General features: G+C 38.8%; 1 protein-coding gene across 1 annotated transcript; it reads right to left on the bottom strand.

The window, feature by feature from the left end:
• Window positions 1–431: 431 nt before the first annotated feature.
• Window positions 432–20,266, bottom strand: LOC125704807 (butyrophilin subfamily 3 member A1-like). The gene is made up of 19 exons (XM_048970847.1): window positions 19,749–20,266; window positions 17,311–17,428; window positions 16,828–17,175; window positions 16,433–16,708; window positions 16,037–16,153; window positions 14,907–14,927; window positions 13,576–13,596; window positions 12,554–12,574; window positions 11,483–11,503; window positions 10,614–10,634; window positions 9,991–10,011; window positions 8,978–8,998; window positions 8,355–8,375; window positions 7,350–7,370; window positions 6,727–6,747; window positions 5,384–5,404; window positions 4,744–4,764; window positions 2,068–2,094; window positions 432–1,606 (listed from the first exon to the last, which is right to left on the bottom strand). Exons 2-19 carry the CDS (start codon window positions 17,381–17,383, stop codon window positions 1,050–1,052), a joined length of 1,650 nt encoding a protein of 549 aa, XP_048826804.1. The 5' UTR covers window positions 17,384–17,428; window positions 19,749–20,266; the 3' UTR covers window positions 432–1,049.
• Window positions 20,267–22,119: the final 1,853 nt, after the last annotated feature.

The following is a 22,119-nucleotide window of genomic DNA, read 5'->3' as shown; positions in this document are numbered from 1 at the left end:
CCCTGTTTTCCCTACTCCTGCCTGATCGCCTGCTCCCCTGCTCGTCGCCCTGTCCGTGCGCCTCACCCGCTAACGCCCAGCGTGACACCCACTATCATCCTACTACGTCTGTTCAGGTGTCTCTAAATCAGTGCATATTTACTAACGAGCTCGGACATAAATGCAATCGGATTTGACTTGATAGGATGTAAATTGAAATATCAGTATTACATATTATTCAGTACCTGCAGATACAAGTGAATTTTCAGTTTCCCCACAAGAAACTCACAAATACAAACTGATCATGCAAGGGGATTTATAATCTCAAGCTGTGTGTGGCTGTATTATTTAAAATGTTTTTTTTATTTTTTAAATAGTGCAATACATCCTCAAGTATGTGATTTTGCTTTGTTTTACTTATTTATCCCTACATACATAGAGTAGATAAGCAGTTGGAAGATGGAGATATCATTTATTATTACTTCCACTTACAAGCAAAAAATAAAGAAAAAGCACTTGAATAATATTAAAGACAATCATAAGAAGAAATTGTTAATGATTTGTGAAAGACAGGATTCAAAGCAATTCAGCAGGAAACAAAACACTCTCTGGAACAATTGTATTTACATATATTAACTTTTAGTTTTTTTTTCTAAAGATCTATTTAAAAACTTCAATATCAAATTATTTACATTTACTATATATTGCAACAACAGATAAGCATATTGAATTCTATTTGATTTAAAAAAAAAAACATATTTGCAGATATTTACATCTGTAATTATATTTACAAAGGAAATGGTTAAACACACACAACATGGTTAAACACGCACAACCTTTTGTCTTCAGTAATGTACATATTCATCTCCTTAACTGCATTCTAAATGCATCCCTTACTCAGATTATTCAGGAATTGTGAGAGAACACATTTAACCCACTGCACTCCGTACTCACTATTTATTTTTCGTGACACGATGATTCAATCTACACTTACTGCACTAAAATTAAATGAGCAACTGAAATATACTTTTCCTAAATCGGAACACTGGAAAATAATCTGGAAACAAAATTCATTCAGGGTCCTGAACAGGAGTTATGATCAGTGGGGCTAAATTGTCCTCATCCCGTTTCAATGGAGGTATGAAAAATGGATAGAGCTCCTCTTTGAATTCCAAATCAAAGAAAGAGTAAATATAAGACTTTGCCCCCACATTGTAAAAGGAGACTTGCCTCTCTCCATAATCCACAAATATCCCCACCTTCTCTGGCTCTTTATTCACATAGAGGTTCATGCAGTGTTTACTGAAAGCCTGGTACCTACCTTGACTCAAGCCTATACCCCAAGAAGATTCATATTCCTTCCCATCTGTGACCCCAACAACCCCTAATGCCCATTCAGTCTTCTTCCCAACCATCACCTCCCAGTAATGTCTACCTGAGGTAAACCCCTCCTTCCCCAAAACACCTAACCGGTATAAATCAAACCGTAAGTCATAAAAGCCGAAGTCATTCAATCCCAGTGGGTTGCTGGAGAGGTTCTGATTATTGCCTCTATATGTGACTTCTTTCCCATTTTCAGAGATAATGAGCTCGGGTTTTGCCGTATCAGGATCCAGGGTGACATCAACTGTTGAAGAAAAAAATGACAGGGAAATTGTGTTGTGCAAAAAAAAATATTTTACACATGAATAGAGTGTGAATACAGTGTTATGGGTTTCTATTTTAATGAAAATAAAGGTATTCAATGAAAAGCAATAATACCAATCTGGGGTGTATTTACAAAAAGCATAGTTGCTACAGTAATTACGTCAGCAACTTACAACTGAATGGGTCTGACTATGCAAGTTAACAGCAGCTTTTTGGAGATGTGTCCTGATTGCTGGAGAATAATGTCCTTACTTTGAAATGTAAGCATTCTTTTAGCATTTATGCCCTCGAGAGCTCTAGGATCATCAGCTATCATGGTGTTGGTGCCTCCGTCAGACACACAGCTAATCTCTTTACATGAGTTATCTATCAGTTTCATACAGTAGGTTTGAGCTTCACTGTGGAAAATGCCTAATCTGAGTGAAAAACCAGTAGCTTCACCTGCATTTTTTAGGTTCACTTCAAAGTCTGTGGAGAAAAAAAGCACAGAGTGATCAATGAGATGGTTATGGTATGTAATATTTAACATATCAGATACAAAAGAGAGGACAGCAATGCAATATTTGAATCACATACTGCTAAATAAATAAAAGTAAATGAAAACTACTTAACTATTAAAAGTATATAACAATGGGTCCTCTTTCTAGGAACCAGAACCTTTTTGAGGAACCAGGGCCTTTTGTTTCGTTCACAAACAGATGCTTAACCCATGGAGCCAAATGCCGCCCAAAAATCCTACTTCTCATAGAACCATTCACTCGAGTGCACATTTAAGAGACCCACTAATTACCCTACACTGGCAGTACAAATAAAAATATAATACAAATTACAAATATATAAATGTGCACATCCTATGTTTGTAGTGCCATTTCAGAGAAAAGGAACCACAAATAGGAGGAAAAAAAGAAATTTCCCATCATGTAAAGTGCAAAGTTTATATTGTTCAAAGTAGAGGAACACCAAGTATAATGAACAAAAATAATTGCTGAATGGCAGCATGTGATTGCTACTGTTAATGCAGTCAACTCTTCAAGCCGGATACTGACAGAAAGAATATTTAAAAACTGGCAGATTTAAAGTCCTTTGACCTGTTATTCCTCCTCTCCATGTGGTTGGGGAAAGGGGTTAATAGCCAGTGCTTAAGTGGCTAACTGCCAGTGATGGACAAAATAACGATTCATGAAACATCCATCCATCCATTTTCCAAACCGCTTATCCTACGGGGTCGCGGGGGGTCCAGAGCCTATCCCGGAAGCAATGGGCACGAGGCAGGGAACAACCCAGGATGGGGGGCCAGCCCATCGCAGGGCACACTCACACAGCATTCACTCACACATGCACACCTAAGGGCAATTTACCAACTCCAATTAGCCTCAGCATGTTTTTGGACTATGGGGGGAAACTGGAGTACCCAGAGGAAACCCCACGACGACATGGGGAGAACATGCAAACTCCACACACATGTGACCCAGGCGGCGACTCGAACCCGGGTCCCAGAGGTGTGAGGCAACAGTGCTAACCACTGCAGCACCATGCCACCCGCTCATGAAACATTTAATGCATTTTTTGACTCCAGATGCACATGTAAATATTAATCAAAGGAAAAAATAAAAAATAAAAAAAAATAAATATATATATATATATATATATATATATATATATATATATATATATATATATATATATACAGTATCTCACAAAAGTGAGTACACCCCTCACATTTTTGTAAATATTTTATTATATCTTTTCAAGGGAAAACGCTAAAGATATGAAACTCTGATAGAATGTAAAGTAATCAGTGTACAGCTTGTATAATGGTGTAAAGTTGATGTCCCCTCAAAATAAATCAACACACAGCCATTAATGTCTGAACTGCTTCAACAGTGTTGTCCCTTGAAAAGATATAATAAAATAATATAAACAAAAATGTGAGGGGTGTACTCACTTTTGTGAGATACTGTATATACACACAAAATCTGGGGCATAACTCATATATACTCATATATAAATTGCATTGTCTGGCTGTACATCCATACTAAGGAAACTTCATATGCCATCTTGCCATTCAGTTAATACTAGTCAGAACTAGAGAAATAATGGGCTGGGATATGCTGGATCTGTCAGTCAGATCCTGTTGGTATATTCATGTCACCAAAAATTCAAGTGTTGTCAGTACTTAAAAATGACAGGAGCAACATAATTTTACATTGTAGGTCGTTCAAGAGCATTTAAGACTTTACAGTACATACGTGATACCTTAGATTGTCCGCAATAAAAATATTAGTATGAATAAAGGCATTCATTTTAAAAATAAAACAAATGCTAAATGTTAGTTGTATATCTGATATATTAAAATTGTTCCAGAACTTTGGCATGAAAGTGCCAAATAATGCCTGCATGTTACAGGCCCCTCATCTCAATGATGTGCAAACTGGCAACACAATCTGTGTATATCTGAAAGGGGGGAATAGGAAACATTGTTAATTTTAAGAGATGAAGGATGTATGGGGAAGAGGACCTCATCCCATTAACACTCGGACCCCCACTGCTCTTGGAAATGGGAACAAAATACAGAAGAACAGCAAGCATAAATCTAGCACTATGGAGAGTTTATAAGCAAACATGCGGCATCAGTGATATATTACCTGAAATACTGTTACTTTATCATGTACATTAAAAAAATCAATATAAGTTGCTGGAATAGGTTAGATTAGTGGAAGTGGAGATATTACGGCTCATAGAGACCCTCTCATTGGTCTCATTGCTCACCATAAATAAAGCTTCTGTAGCTGCTGAAATTTGAATTCATGAACTGCTCCATTGTTACATTTGTATCTATTTCTAAGTCCTGTAGAGCACATGTTAACGTGCATAACAGATATAATATCAGGGCTGCATTCTTTACATTCCAGTATTTATCATTTTTCCCCATTAAGTTTAATTCACAAATATTTATTAAATATTTTCCAAAGCTGCAGCCAGTGTGTAGTGGGTTAAACAATCGTACAAGTACACTCTATGAAGTCTGTACAATGATGAAATGACCGAATGACACATTTTACACAGAATGTATCCCCATCATTAAGCAAAATGAATACACACACATACAGAACCTACCTAGTATTTTTGAGATGTGATCTGTTGAAGAAAAGAGATGTTAGACAGTGGTGATTGTTGTATCTGTCATGCTTACATCAAACTTATTAAGTTGCTAATAACTGCTAGGTGATTGGAATCAGAGCTCTCCAATAGGCTGGCGGTGAGAGTTAGATGTCTGGCCTGCATGATCAATCCATCACCCACCCCCCAATCAGCTCTAGCTCAACAAAGTTGCCCTGATTGGTAGCCCTTGGTAGTAAAGGTGTTGATCCTTTACTTTGTACTGCTAAAGGAATTTGGTCCTCTGGGAAAATAACTGAAAATTGCTGCTATATATAATTCAGTCTTAATCTAATAAAACCAAGTACATTCAGAAATCCTAAAATACCCTACAGCATTTTCATGCTGAAAATGTATATGAATTCCTACCTGTTCTCCACCTTCACATCATTTTCATATACAGTATATACAGTAGGAGGTAGGGGCATAAGTTTGGTTTCAACATTGGTATATACACATTGTACTCCTGTAATATTGGTAAGGACAACTCTATACCATCCATAACCATATGTATGCCCTTGACAGTAGGCTATAATATGATGGTCTTTGATGTGCTGGAATATCCACATACATACATACAGACATATACATAACTTACCTTGCATTTGGCTGAGCTGAGCTGTTGAAGAACATATATGTTAGTTAGCAGTGATTGCGGCAGCAACATGATTTATTGTAGTACTGTACTGACGTTCCTCTGTTAGAAGTTTTCTTCTATACTAGAGTAATATTTGCTGCAAAATCTTTGTAGAAGAATTTTTTAGTCTAAGTCCTAATATAGGTTTTTAAAGTGCATGCAGTATAAATGAAAATCAAAGCATAGTGCTGAGATGAGAGAAGCAGAACAGACACACAACCATGGGCGACATTAGGCCCGATCACTCGGGACTATAGCCCTGAGAATTATAAGCCTGCCCCCGAGGATTTTACCCCTGATGCTAAACTTGTTTCAAAATGAAAAAAAAAACTCAAGCCCCAGGTAAATTTGACTTTTTTTTCAATAGCTAGAAAAGCCCCAGAAAACAACATACGGAATTCATGAATCAGTCAAGCAAATCATTTCAAGAAATTGAAATATCCCTGGGATAATTAACAAATGTACCCTTGAAGTCCATTGTATCTTAACTAAACACTCCAAACAAAACGTCCCGAAATCTAATTGACCTCAAAGTATGTTCTTGCATGACTGCATATACCATAAGTCTGCTCCACTTTTAAAACATTTTCTTATATACAGGAGAATAAAATTTTATACCCAATTAACCCATCAGAGGTTATCAAGACCTTCAGTCAAATGACTAGTGCAAACAACACGATGTACCACTGTCTGCAATGACTCCTTTAGTCTAAAGACATTTCACAAAAAGAAAATTGGATTTTGTAAATTTTAAAACATATTAACAATGATCTACCTTACAGTAGGTAGGATATTTCCAAGTACCTGGAAGAAACCCCAAAGCAACCTGGGTGGAGCATGCAAACTCCACACACCTGGAACCGAGGTGGAGAATTGAACCCAAGTCCCATGGGGGTGAAGCAACAGTGCTATCCACCCTCCCCCATCCTTGGGATAATTCACAGATTTCCCCCTTGAATTAAAGGCTATGTTGTCTTAGCCAAACTCTATCAATAAAAAGAAAATCATAAATCTTAATTATCCCACAATATATTTATGCATAAGCGCATATACCACCCTGTCTCTGCTTCCTGATTCGACGTTTCATGTTGTTGGGGAAAAAGTGCTGACAAAATATCAACGGGCAGGATCTCTGCATACTCACAGAATATTGGTAGGAATAAGTCCACACCATCCATGCCTTAATCTACACCTTTGATGGGAAGATTGATAATTTGATAGCCTGTGCTGAAAGATGCATACAGTATACATTCAAACATACATACAGACAGACAGACACACACACAGGCACATACGGAGCCTACCTTCCTTATCTGTGAGCCGAGCTGTTGAACATAGATATTAGTGAGAGGTTAGTGGTTTAGCACATACAACATCATTTACTGTAGCAGTTTGACGTTCCTCGGTTAGGGGTTCCTTCTCATACTACAGCCATCCGTGCTACACATTCTTTGTAGAAGGATGTTTTAGCCTGAATCCTAATGTAAGTTTTCAAAAACTGTCTTTGAAGTTTTATACATCAACAAAGTTTTTTATACTGTTTAATTAACATTATGCATGATGTTGACAATTTCCCAGAGATGCAATAAAAGCTATTCTTTACAATGAATCAGTTTGGGTTTTTTTGTATTTAATTGTTAGTTCCAATGTGGTTTTACATGCTTATCACCTTTCAACAATGTGGTAATAAAATGTTCTACATAACATAATTTAAAAAGTTCTGATTCCTTATTTGAAGTTTCATGTTGTTGGAAATAAAGCTACCAAAATATCAACAGACAAGATTTCTGTATATGCCCACAGTAGGGACATATCCATACTGTATCACCTATACCCAAACATACACCTTTCAGACGAGGCTATAATTTGATAGCCTGTGCTGTAAGATCCACGTAAAAATATACATACAGATACATAGAGAACCTACCTTCCGTTTGCCGGAGTTGAGCTGTTGGAGAACACAAATGTTAGTCAGAGGTGATTGTTGTAGGACACACAACATGATTTACTGTAGCAGTTTGATATTCCTCTGTTAGAGGTTCCTTCTTCTACTACAGCTATCCATGCTACATACTCTTTCTAGAAGAATGTTCTATTTGAATTCTAATGAAAATTCATGGATCAGTCAAACAAATAATTTCAAGAAATTTAGTAGGATGGTTTATAGACCATCCCAGGGATCCATCTTCTGTAACTGCGTGTCCTAGTCAGGGCTGTGGGGGGTCTGGAGCCTATGGCTCCAAGACAGGGGATCACCCAGGATGGGGTGCCAACCCATTGCAGGGCACACCCACATAAACACACCTATGGAGAATTTGGTAACTCCAAATAGCCTCAAGATGTTTCTGGGCTGTGTGTGTCTGTGGGAGGGGGGTGTGGGCTAGAGTACCTTGAAGAAACCCCACAGCAACCTGGGTGGAGCATGCAAATGCCACACACGTGGAACCCAGGTGGAGAACTGAACTCAAGTCCCATAGGGCTGAAACAACAGTACTATCCACCCATCCCCCATCCTTGGGATAATTCACAGATTTCCCCCTTGAATTAAAGGCTATATTATCTTAGCCAAACCCTATCAATAAAAAGAAAATCATAAATCTTAAATATGCCACAATATATTTATGCATAAGCGCATATACCATCCTGTCTCTGCTTCCTGATTCATGATTTGATGTTTCATGCTCTTCGGAAAAATGTGCTGACAAAATATCAACAGGCAGGATCTCTGTATACTCACACAATATTGGTAGGAACAAGTCCGCACCATCTATGCCTTAATCTACACCTTTGATGGGAAGATTGATAATTTGATAGCCTGTGCTGAAAGATGCATATACATTCATACATACATACATACATACATGCATACAGACAGACAGACATACAGGCAGGCAGACGGACAGACAGACAGACAGACGAATACAGAACCTACCTTCCGTTGTGCTGAGCCGAGCTATTGAACATAGATTTTAGTCAGAGGTTAGTGGTGTAGCACATACAACATCATTTACTGTAGCAGTTTGACGTTCCTCTGTTAGAGGTTCCTTCTCATACTACAGCCATCCGTGCTGCACACTCTTTGTAGAAGAATGTTTTAGCCTGAATCCTAATGTAAGTTTACAAAAACTGTCTTTGAAGTTTTATACATCAACAAAGTTTTTTATACTGTTTAATTATCATTATGCATGATGTTGACAATTTCCCAGAGATGCAATAAAAGCTATTCTTTACAATGAATCAGTTTGGGTTTTTTTGTATTTAATTGTTAGTTCCAATGTGGTTTTACATGCTTATCACCTTTCAACAATGTGGTAATAAATTGTTCTACATAACATAATTTAAAAAGTTCTGATTCCTTATTTGAAGTTTCATGTTGTTGGAAATAAAGCTACCAAAATATCAACAGACAAGATTTCTGTATTTGCCCACAGTAGGGACATATCCATACTGTACCACCTATACCCAAATATACACCTATCAGACGAGGCTATAATTTGATAGCCTGTGCTGTAAGATCCACGTAAAAATAGACATACAGACACATAGAGAACCTACCTTCCGTTTGCCGGAGTTGAACTGTTGGAGAACACAAATGTTAGTCAGAGGTGATTGTTGTAGGACACACAACATGATTTACTGTAGCAGTTTGATATTCCTCTGTTAGAGGTTCCTTCTTCTACTACAGCCATCCATGCTACATACTCTTTCTAGAAGAATGTTCTATTTGAATTCTAATGAAAATTCATGGATCAGTCAAACAAATAATTTCAAGAAATTTAGTAGGATGGTTTATAGACCATCCCAGGGATCCATCTTCTGTAACTGCGTGTCCTAGTCAGGGCTGTGGGGGGGCTGGAGCCTATGGCTCCAAGACAGGGGATCACCCAGGATGGGGTGCCAACCCATTGCAGGGCACACCCACATAAACACACCTATGGAGAATTTGGTAACTCCAAATAGCCTCAAGATGTTTCTGGGCTGTGTGTGTCTGTGGGAGGGGGGGGAGCGTGGGATAGAGTACCTGGAAGAAACCCCACAGCAACCTGGGTGGAGCATGCAAATGCCACACACGTGGAACCCAGGTGGAGAACTGAACTCAAGTCCCATGGGGGCGAAGCAACAGTGCTATCCACCCACCCCCTATGCTTGGGATAATTCACAGATTTCCCCCTTGACTTAAAGGCTATATTATCTTAGCCAAACCCTATAAATAAAAAGAAAATCATGAATCTTAATTATCCCACAATATATTTATGCATAAGCGCATATACCATCCTGTCTCTGCTTCCTGATTAATGATTTGATGTTTCATGCTCTTCGGAAAAATGTGCTGACAAAATATCAACAGGCAGGATCTCTGTATACTCACACAATATTGGTAGGAACAAGTCCACACCATCTATGCCTTAATCTACACCTTTGATGGGAAGATTGATAATTTGATAGCCTGTGCTGAAAGATGCATATACATTCATACATACATACATACATACATACATGCATACAGAGAGACAGACATACAGGCAGACAGACGGACAGACAGACAGACAGACAAATACAGAACCTACCTTCCGTTGTGCTGAACCGAGCTGTTGAACATAGATATTAGTCAGAGGTTAGCGGTGTAGCACATACAACATCAGTTACTGTAGCAGTTTGACGTTCCTCTGTTACAGGTTCCTTCTCATACTACAGCCATCCCTGCTGCACACTCTTTGTAGAAGAATGTTTTAGCCTGAATCCTAATGTAAGTTTTCAAAAACTGTCTTTGAAGTTTTATACATCAACAAAGTTTTTTCTACTGTTTAATTAACATTATGCATGATGTTGAGCATTTCCCAGAGATGCAATAAAAGCTATTCTTTACAATGAATCAGTTTGGGTTTTTTTGTATTTAATTGTTAGTTCCAATGTGGTTTTACATGCTTATCACCTTTCAACAATGTGGTAATAAAATGTTCTACATAACATAATTTAAAAAGTTCTGATTCCTTATTTGAAGTTTCATGTCGTTGGAAATAAAGCTACCAAAATATCAACAGACAAGATTTCTGTATATGCCCACAGTAGGGACATATCCATACTGTACCACCTATACCGAAATATACACCTATCAGATGAGGCTATAATTTGATAGCCTGTGCTGTAAGATCCACGTAAAAATATACATACAGATACATAGAGAACCTACCTTCCGTTTGCCAGAGTTGAACTGTTGGAGAACACAAATGTTAGTCAGAGGTGATTGTTGTAGGACACACAACATGATTTACTGTAGCAGTTTGATGTTCCTCTGTTAGAGGTTCCTTCTTGTACTACAGCCATCCATGCTGCATACTCTTTTGTAGAAGAATGTTCTATTTGAATTCTAATGAAAATTCATGGATCAGTCAAACAAATATTTTCAAGAAATTTAGTAGGATGGATTATAGACCATCCCAGGGATCCATCTTCTGTAACTGCGTGTCCTAGTCAGGGCTGTGGGGGGTCTGGAGCCTATCGCTCCAAGACAGGGGATCACCCAGGATGGGGAGCCAGCCCATCGCAGGGCACACTCACACACCATTCACTCTCACGCACACACCTACGGGCAATCCAGAGAACATGCAAACTCCACACACATGTGACCCAGGCAGGGACTCGAACCTGGGTCCTAGTGGTGTGAGGCAACAGTGCTAACCACTGCACCACCATGCCGCCCCGCCAAACCGTATCAATAAAAAGAAAATCATAAATCTTAATTATCCCACAATATATTTATGAATGAGCGCATATACCACTCTGCCTCTGCTTCCTGATTGATGATTTGACGTTTCATGCTCTTGGGAAAAATGTGCTGACAAAATATCAATGGGCAGGATCTCTGTATACTCACACAATATTGGTAGGAACAAGTCCACACCATCCATGCCTTAATCTACACCTTTGATGGGAAGATTGATAATTTGATAGCCTGTGCTGAATTATGCATATACATACATATATATATATATATAAATACATTCATACATGCAGACATACAGGCAGACTGACAGACAGACAGACACATACAGAACCTACCTTCCGATGTGCTGAGCCGAGCTGTTGAACATGGATATTAGTCAGAGGTTAGTGGTGTAGCACATACAACATGATCTACTGTAGCAGTTTGACATTCCTCTGTTAGAGGTTCCTTCTCATACTACAGCCATCCGTGCTGCACACTCTTTGTAGAAGGATGTTTTAGTTATAATCCTAATGTACGTCTTCAAAGTGCATGCAGTGTATATGAAAATCAAAGGACAGTGCTGAGCTGAGAGAAGCAAAACAGACACATAATTAACATGGAATTCATGGATCAGTCAAACAAATGAGTTTAAGAAATTTAGTAGGATGGATTATAGACCATCCCAGGGATCCATCTTCTGTAACTGCGTGTCCTAGTCAGGGCTGTGGGGGGGCTGGAGCCTATGGCTCCAAGACAGGGGATCACCCAGTATGGGGTGCCAACCCATTGCAGGGCACACCCACATAAACACACCTATGGAGAATTTGGTAACTCCAAATAGCCTCAAGATGTTTCTGGGCTGTGTGTGTCTGTGGGAGGGGGGGGAGCGTGGGATAGAGTACCTGGAAGAAACCCCACAGCAACCTGGGTGGAGCATGCAAATGCCACACACGTGGAACCCAGGTGGAGAACTGAACTCAAGTCCCATGGGGGCGAAGCTACAGTGCTATTCACCCTCCCCCATCCTTGGGATAATTCACAGATTTCCCCCTTGAATTAAAGGCTATATTATCTTAGCCAAACTCTATCAATAAAGAGAAAATCATGAATCTTAAATATGCCACAATATATTTATGCATAAGCGCATATACCATCCTGTCTCTGCTTCCTGATTGATGATTTGATGTTTCATGCTCTTGGTAAAAATGTGCTGACAAAATATCAACGGGCAGGATCTCTGTATACTCACACAATGTTGGTAGGAACAAGTTCACACCATCTACGCATTAATCTACACCTTTGATGGGAAGATTGATAATTTGATACCCTGTGCTGAATTATGCATATACATTCATACATACATACATACATACATACATGCATACAGACAGACAGACAGACAGACAGACACATACAGAACCTACCTTCCATTGTGCTGAGCCGAGCTGTTGAACATAGACATTAGTCAGAGGTTAGTGGTGTAGCACATACAACATCATCTACTGTAGCAGTTTGACGTTCCTCTGTTAGAGGTTCCTTCTCATACTACAGCCATCCGTGCTGCACACTCTTTGTAGAAGAATGTTTTAGACTGAATCCTAATGTAAGTTTACAAAGTGCATGCAGTGTATATGAAAATCAAAGGACAGTGCTGAGCTGAGAAAAGCAAAACAGACACATAATTAATATGGAATTCATAGATCAGTCAAACAAATGATTTTAAGAAATTTAGTAGGATGGTTTATAGACCATCCCAGGGATCCAACTTCTGTAACTGCATGTCCTAGTCAGGGCTGTGGGGGGTCTGGAGCCTGTGGCTCCAAGACAGGGGATCACCCAGTATGGGGTGCCAACCCATTGCAGGGCACACCTACATAAACACACCTATGGACAATTTGGTAACTCCAAATAGCCTCAAGATGTTTCTGGGCTGTGTGTCTGCGGGATGGGGGGGTGTGGGCTAAAATACCAGGAAGAAACCCCACAGCAACCTGGGTGGAGCATGCAAACTCCACACACGTGGAACCCAGGTGGAGAACTGAACTATCCACCCACCCCCCATCCTTGGGATACTTCGCAGATTTCCCCCTTGAATTAAAGGCTATATTATCTTAGCCAAACCCTATAAATAAAAAGAAAATCATGAATCTTAATTATCCCACAATATATTTATGCATAAGCGCATATACCATCCTGTCTCTGCTTCCTGATTGATGATTTGATGTTTCATGCTCTTGGGAAAAATGTGCTGACAAAATATCAACAGGCAGGATCTCTGTATACTCACACAATATTGGTAGGAACAAGTCCACACCATCTATGCATTAATCTACACCTTGGATGGGAGTATTGATAATTTGATAGCCTGTGCTGCAAAATGCATATACATTCAAACATACATACAGACAGACAGACAGACAGACAGAAAGGCACATAAAGAACCTACCTTTCGTTGTGTTGAGCCGAGCTGTTGAACATAGATATTAGTCAGAGGTTAGTGGTGTAGCACATACAACATGATTTACTGTAGCAGTTTGATGTTCCTCTGTTAGAGGTTCCTTCTTGTACTACAGCCATCCATGCTACATACTCTTTGTAGAAAAATGTTCTATCCATCCATTCATTTTCCAAGTCGCTTTTCCTATTGGGTGGCGGGGGGTCCGGAGCCTATCCCGGAAGCAATGGGCACGAGGCAGGGAACAACCCAGGATGGGGGGCCTGCCCATCACAGGGCACACTCACACACCATTCACTCACACATGTACACTTACGTGCAATTTAGCAACTCCAATCAGCCTCAGCATGTTTTTGGACTGTGGGGGGAAACCAGAGTACCCGGAGGAAACCCCACAAGGAAATGGGTAGAACATGCAAACTCCGCACACCTGTGACCCAGGCAGAGACTCGAACCCGGGTGTGAGGCAACAGTGCTAACCACTGCAACACCATGCCGCCCCATAATGTTCTATTTGAATTCTAATGAAAATTCATGGATCAGTCAAATTTTGTAGGATGGATTATAGACCATTCCAGGGATCTATCTTCTGCAACTGCGTGTCCTAGTCAGGGCTGTGGGGGGTCTGAAGCCTATGGCTGCAAGTCAGGGAACAACCCAGGATGGGGTGCCAACCCACTGAAGGGAGCACTCATAACAGGAACATATGTTGACTATTTAAAATGTTCTACATAAAATTAAATAAATAAATTTAAGATTCTGTATTTGGATGGCATGATAGCACAGTGGTTAGTGCTGCTGCTTCACAGCAAAAAGGTCCTGGGTTTGGTCCCTGGGCCGGACATAGGACCTTTCTGTGTGGAGTTTGCACGCTCTCCCCAGGATTGTGTGGGTTTTGGCCGGGGACTCTGATCTCTTCCCATGGTCCAAAAGCGTGCAGGGCAGGTTGAATTGGTGAGTCTAAATTGGCCTTGTGAATGTGTGTGCCCTACAGTGTGTTGGCTGCTGCCCAGGGTTGGTTCCTGCCTGTACCCCTTGTTCCTGGGATAAGCTACCGGCCCCCTCGCAACCCCTCTTTGAATTAAGTGGTGATGGATGGAATCTGTATTTGATGTTCCATGTTGATGTAAAAACCCCTGCAGTATTGGTAGGGGCCCTGCAGTCTATACCCAAATCCATGCCTTTGGCATGAGGCTATAATTGGATCACATGTACTGAAAGATCCACATACATACATACATACATACGTACATACATACGTACATACATACGTACATACATACGTACATACATAGAGACACAAAGAGACAAACAGAACCTACCTCTCGTTTCCTGGAGCTGAGCTGTTGAAGAACAGAGATGGTAGTCAGGGGTGATTGTTGTAGGACATAGAACATGATTTAATGTAGCAGCTATAATGTTCCTCCATTCGAGGTTTGTTATCATACTACAGCCATCCTTGATACACACTTTTTGTTAAAGAAGATTTTAGTGAGAATTCTAATGTAAGTTTTCAAAGTGCATGCAGTATATAGGACAATGAAAGCATAGTAATGAGCTGAGAAAAGCAGAACAGATAGACAACTAACACAGGATTCATGAGCCAGTCAAAGAAATTATTTCAAGACATTTAGTATGATGGCTCTTCAACCATCCATAGGATAATTAACAGATTTTTCCCTCGAATCAAAGTCTATCTTATTTTAGCCAAACAAATAACATTCAGAATCTGAAATATCCCTCAGTATATTCATGCATCAGTGCGCATCCCATCCTATCTCTGCTTGACCCTTACAACCTTTCATCATATAAACAGGAGACTAAAACTTCATGACATTCAGAAATCTGAAATACTCCACAGTATTCTGATATTCCATGTTGCTGGAAAAAAATGCTGAAAAAATATTAAGAGACAAGATTTCTTAATATTCTTGATGGTTGACCTGAACGTGGCCAGGAGCTACAAAAGTCCCAGGTCCAGTCATCCCAGGAAGCAGGTTCCCAAACCTTCGTGCAAAAGTGCCAATTGAAAGTATAACCCCTGGGGAGGAAAACGAAACGCGTGCAAGATCCAGTCTGTAAGCCAACTTCTCACCACACTTCCTACTGAAGCTGAGGTACCTAGTTCCTGGCTCCGAGTTCCACTGGCCTTCCTTGATCCAGAACTTTTGTAGGTCCTGGCCACCTTTCTGTGATGCTTATCCACCACACAACAGAAGTAGTGACATTTATGTTACATTTACATTGTGACAAGATGTTACATTTATGCTAAATAAGCATGAGAGATGCAAAAATCTTGTAGGTTAAACTCCACACATAATTTCATATGAGACTACAGTATACCACCACGCCAGATCAACTGAGGAGAAACCAAGTCATTTTGTTAGCTGTTGGGGGGATTCATCTATATTTAGTGTAAGTACTCAGTACTAGAACATAAAAAACAACCTACCATTTTTCCTTTTCATTTTTTTACAGGAAATTAAAAATGCCATTACAGTTAATGCAAAAGCACTAAGAAGACACCAGAAAGCCACCTTCCAGGGATAGGCATGGTGAAACATCTCACCTGTGAAACAAAATGTGATATATTAGATTTACTTAAGCATGTTTTTTTCAGCAACATGCATTAACGTACACATTTTTATATTGTCAGTTTTCATTTTGTGAAGTTCTACCGGAAGCCCAATTGTTTGGTTGTCAGGACAAAATTAAGTTAATGGTTAATGATGACCAAGATAATAAACCATAACTTGTAGGATACTGACATGTTGCAGGAATTCTTATTTAAAAGTTTAACATACTGTGCCAGACTTTAAATACTTTTAAATTACTGTATATCACTCACCAGATATTTCAACGACCTCCTCTCTCAGCAGACCAAGCTGTTTCTGTAAAACTCGAGAGGTGAACCTGTTATTGTCTCTCTCCTGCACAATGACACGTCCTCTCAGACTGAGAGAACCATCTCCGCTTCTGTGTGTCTCTGAATATTCAGTTTTAAGATTTTGACCTTCACTGTCCAACCAGGTAACTTCAGCATCAGGATACCAGCTTTTAAGCTCATACATGAAACTAATTCCTCTGCCTCCGTCTCTTTCAATGGAGATCACTGACTGGGTTCCTAGAGATAGAGAGACTTTTTAGGATCTTTAACTAATCAGTTAAAAATTCCAGATATATAAATTTTTCTGGTATAATAAAGACAAATATTTGTCTAATTTTAAAAATACATATACGTACCCATGATAATCACATTAATGGACCAATCATCGTGCGATTCTGGAGACTGAACAAAGCATTTATACCGGCCGCTATCTGAACTTTGTACTCCTTTCAGCTTTAATGAAACATTTCCTTTTTTCAGTTCATCTGGGAACAGCGATGCCCTGTCCTTGTAAGATGGGATCTGATTTGTACTAATGTTCTTCGCATTTTGGTATAGATACACATACTCTGTGAAGTCCTTTCTGAACCACCTGACCTCCAGGTCCACAGCACTGATATTGGGCTTGAGAAAACATGGCAGAACCACATCTTCACCGGCTGCAACCACAACAGGGTCTGATGGACCAAGAACCTCATAGTTTTCTGAAAAGAACAGTAATACAACAGTAACACATTTCATAAGTTAGTAAAGAGCCATTTTTACAAGAAACACACAAAACTTTTGTCAGTAAGTATTTAGTTTAGTTTGTCAGTGAGTATGAAAATGATCTATTGTACCTGGTCTGGATACACTGACGTGTTGGAATAGCAAGAGGATGAAACAAGAGCATGAAGACCATTTGTCCTCCATCGCTGGACTGCAGTAATATTCAGGTAAATACAGACTTCTGTTTATCTGTGAAAAATGAGAATTCAACAAAGGCTACAGGGGAAACTGGGGATGATTGTAACATAGGATAGTCATAAAAAAAGTCTATTTAAATCAGGAACGAGAGGCAAATCACATAACTCACTCTACACATGCTCAGTTTAGTCTTTATTTCACGTGTGAAGAAGGAACACCCTGTAGCAAACACACTCGGATTTGTAAGCAAAAAAGAAATTTGAGGTAAGAAAGTAATTTTTTGACTTTTTGTCAATTTGTCAGTGTAATTTTTGTGATAGGACTGCAAGATTTGTACTTACATTATTCAAGCTTAAATAATTTGTATTATATGCCTATGTAAATTCCTTTTATACAGGTTCTGTGTGCTAATGTTGCTGCTCTTACAGTAGCTGCTAGGTAACCCTGTTCTCGGCTAACACAGTCTGGGATAGCTGTAACGCTATTTCTCCAACTCCCACCAGGCCAGTTCTCACGCTACACAACAGGGCATTTCTCAAGCTCAGGGAACTTCTACATTGTGTCTATGGAACATTTCAAAGTCAAAGGAAAATTGTGTGAAATGCATAGTCTGTCCAAAGTGGGCCCATCAAACCTGAACACTAGGAGGAGTTCAATACACCTGTCACCATGGTGATTCTGAAGGTGAATAACATCTCACACACACACACACACACACACACACGCACATGTAGGGTATACCTATCCTTATGGGGCCCGCTCATTCACTTCTATGGCAAAAATGCTAAAGCTAACTATGACAACCTTAACCCCTACCCTGTCCTAACCATAACCATAAGTAACCAAGCAAAATACAAGAGTTTGTACATTTTTAGTTTTTTCACCGATTTTTATAAAATAGAGTTTATAAAATAGAGAGAAAAAAAATGGATATTTATCACGTTATGGGGACATTGTGTCCCCATAAGGATAGGTATACCCGCTCGCGCACACACACACACACACACACACACACACAGGTTTGTAATTATATCTTTGTGGGGACTCTCCATTCATTTCTATGGGGAAATCTCTAATCCCAACATGATGACTTCAAGCCCCTACCCAGCCTTAACCGTAACCATAAGTAACCAAACAAAATATAAGACTTTTGGCATTTTTACTTTTTTGATTGCATTCACGGATCTTAGTGGGGACTTGAAAAATGGTCCCCACAACGTCAACAAAACAAACTTTTATCACATTGTGCGGGACATTTGGTATAATAAACATATAAACATAATCCACAGTCATACACAGACACACACACTCACACAAAAGAGGGAGACATGCACACCAGGTGCGTCACTAGAGACTTATGAAAGGGGGGGCTAAGCCTTTATTAGGGGGGTCTGATGGAAATGGCTCAGATTATTCATTTATTTTTATTTATTTATTTTGGCTCAAATTATTTAAACTAATTAGTGTACATTTACTTGGGAGAGACTAAAAAACATTTTAACGGGGCTAAAGTCCCAGTAAAATAGGCCTAACGATGTCGCGGATCCACACTATTATTCAGTTATTAAAACTGGGACAACGTTGCACGTTTTCTTTGGTTTTATTATGATCTTTGATTTTAATTGTGATTAGTATACATTGCACCCATATGCAAACATACAGTACCCACAAATGTTGTTGAACAAAAAAATTATGAAAAACTTTAAATATCTTGAATCATTTATAATATTATATTTAACCCAGAGCTATGTTACACTTATTACTGACTATAGGATAAATTGTAACATTTCACTCCAAGTGTTCGAGCCTAAACCATTCATTGTCCGTTTGTGATACAGAGATGAAACCTGTGCTGTTTAATAGAAGACGCATGCAGCTAGTTTGTATCAAAGTTTGTATCAAAGTTTGTATCAAAGTTTGTATCAAAGTTTGTATCAAAGTTTGTATCAAAAGATTCCTTAAAAGAGCTCTGAGGTACAGGCAAAAATGTAAAAAATGTTATATCTATCCCCAGTCTCCCCTACAACAAAACTAATCATGTCTAAGTATTTTCTTTAAAAATATTTAAAAACGAATGTACCAATTACTGATCAACGATATACCAGTATTATGGGGGAAAACCCTTTCGAATCTGTACCCAGTGGTTTTACATGAATTATGTGGTTTGAAGTCACCTAAAATTCTCCTTTGTACCACAACATAGCATCATCCTCATATGAGAGGAACTTAAATCAACGTGATTTAATATCATTTTTCACCATTTTCTAATCATATAATAATATTTCAAAGGTTGAACCGTAGAAAAAGTCGGTCTAATAGGCCTGCGGCACAATTGTAAGTTTCAAAATTTAAACAATGTTCACTTGCTTACCTGCAGATGCGTCACTATTCACAGACGTGTTTTCAATCTAGCAAAATTAAGTCCTGCCTCCAAAGAAGGACATATATCAAGCAATATAAGACACTATAAGTTAAACATTATTATAAATTACTCGCATGTATTAAATTAAGGAAGTCAGAAACAACTTTAGTTTTACTTTTGCTTTTAGTGGAAACGTCATACTGGCAAAGGTCCAAATACATTACTGGCTAAAAACAAACAACCATATATCTGCAATCAAACGTTAAATTTATGAAGTATTTAAAACATCACCTAGACTACACTGGATGTGGACAAAATATTGAAACACCTTAAGAATATATATAAATCTTGAGGACCTAACTGGAATTAAACCTACCCTAAACCTAACCTGTAAGTCCTTCTAAGAAAATACTTAACACACAAAGATACATCAAAACATATTTTTAAATGATACCAAATACCCTAATTGTAAGTGTATCGAAAGATTTTGGCATGTAACAAAATGAACTATATTTTTCTATTTTAAAAAATGTCACACTCTGCTCGCTCCGCCCAACCGATCCTTCAGTCTTCCTCCTGGCGGAGCTCTAAACAAAAACACCTTCTTGCCATATCAGTAAATTCCCCAGCAAGGGTTTTTGCCAACCTACAGCCTGCATTTGGGTCGTGCCTTAACATGAAATTACTTTGCAAACCTTATATCGGTCTATTTGATCTATCCCTTCCCCAGTACACTGACTAAGTTGTTTAAGTGGACAGTGTTTAAGAGGAATAGCTTTTCTCTGCATAAAGAGTTGTGCTGTCAATCCAACATATGCAAACTGTCAACAGATCAAATACTCCGACCTCCCAGTCAGTCCCCAGATCTCCACATATCCCTTTGATAAACCAGGTGAAGGTTAGTTTTAAAGAAACCAACAATTTAACGTTTAACTATGTTTAATGTTTGTTAATGATTCATAATTTTATATTAATTTTGTTACATGGTGTTTGATAATGAAAGGCCTACTTTGCATCAGTAACACTGACTCTGTGACTGACAAGTCATTCATAAGCAGACAGCTGATAGCACCTTTATCCATAGCAAGTTGTTTAAGTAATTAATTAATCATTTGATATTAATAATAATAAAATATGTGTCAGTTAATGGTAGACAAATTCATGATCATACTTCAACTGGGGTACAATCATCTAGCAATCAGTTATTTATTTATAAACCATTAGAAACCTATTTGTAAGTTGAATATGAATATTTTAGCATTTAGCAAATTTAAAATGATCGATATTTTTTGATTTTAGACATACCCAGAAATGTATTCTGAAAGTAGCAACGGATCCCAACTCCAACTAGTGAACCTACTGAGAGGTGCATAATGTGGGCTTAGAGGACACAGACATATCCACATCCACAGCCTATTAAAAACATTTAGTAATGCTCCAATAAGGCTAAATAGAGAATGCTACAGATCAGGAATTCCAAAACAGTCATTGTGGGGTTTCCCCCAGGTGCTCTGGTTTCCCCCCAATGTCGAAAAACATGCTGACCTTCCTAATGAGTTATTAAATTGCTCGTAAGTGTGTATGTGTGAGTGACTGGTGTATGAGTGTAGCCTGCGATGGGTTGGTGCCCCATCCTGGGTTGTTTCCTGCCTTGCTCCCATAGCCTCCGGGGTACAGTAGGTTCCAGAAACCCTGCAAACCTGAAAAGGACAAGCAGTTACAGGAAATGGATGAATGGATGTTGTCAATGGGGCCTGTTGATCAGTCCAGCAAAGGAGAATAAATGCTTGAATGTAGCTGAAGATTTGATGACTGTGCAAAGTGCTAATTTAGATCATTTTCAGTATAAACAACTCATCCTGGATGTAATCCTTGTGTTATGAAGAGAAGTGATTTTTCAACTGAATTGAAAGACTTGCCTACTAGATATAGATGTGGATGGAAGTTATAGATATAGATATAGATAAAAAGGAACTCCCTTGTTGGAGTGGGAACCATTCAGAGACTGCATGCATCCTTTTGCATTTTTAACAATGCAGGCATCATTACTTAGACATCTCACAGAAAATATATTACAGCATTTTTAAACCACAAAAATACTAAAGTATGAAGTCATTTGCATCATCCCTATCAGATACAAATTACAAAATCCTGTTTTATATTTGAACTAGGTATTTTACATACATGTACCATAGATATTGCGCATCCCTGTAAATACCATCACCGTGCTGGGACAGTTGGACTTAAAATTCCTTATTTCCTCCAACACCACCTTGTCGTATTGATCAGCTGTAATTACATTGAAATAAATTTCAATCCACAGACATACTCGCAATAAAAATGAATCAAGACCCAGTATTACAGTATGACATGGGAGGCT

The sequence above is a fragment of the Brienomyrus brachyistius genome, chromosome 12 (assembly GCF_023856365.1).
Source record: "Brienomyrus brachyistius isolate T26 chromosome 12, BBRACH_0.4, whole genome shotgun sequence".
NCBI lineage: Eukaryota > Metazoa > Chordata > Actinopteri > Osteoglossiformes > Mormyridae > Brienomyrus > Brienomyrus brachyistius.
The sequence above is the reverse complement of the archived record's forward strand: the minus strand, read 5'-3'. Positions and strand labels throughout refer to the sequence as shown.

Bases quoted from the DNA above. Each gene is read 5' to 3' on its own strand.
- LOC125704807 (XM_048970847.1), bottom strand. From the start codon at position 17,383: ATGGAGGACAAATGGTCTTCATGCTCTTGTTTCATCCTCTTGCTATTC. The intron at 6,748-7,349 runs GTAGGTTCTCTA...TATGTTCAACAG, and splicing joins TCAACTCCGGCAAACGGAAG to CTCGGCTCACAGATAAGGAA. The intron at 4,765-5,383 runs GTAAGTTATGTA...TTTCTTCAACAG, and splicing joins TCAGCTCAGCCAAATGCAAG to ATCACATCTCAAAAATACTA.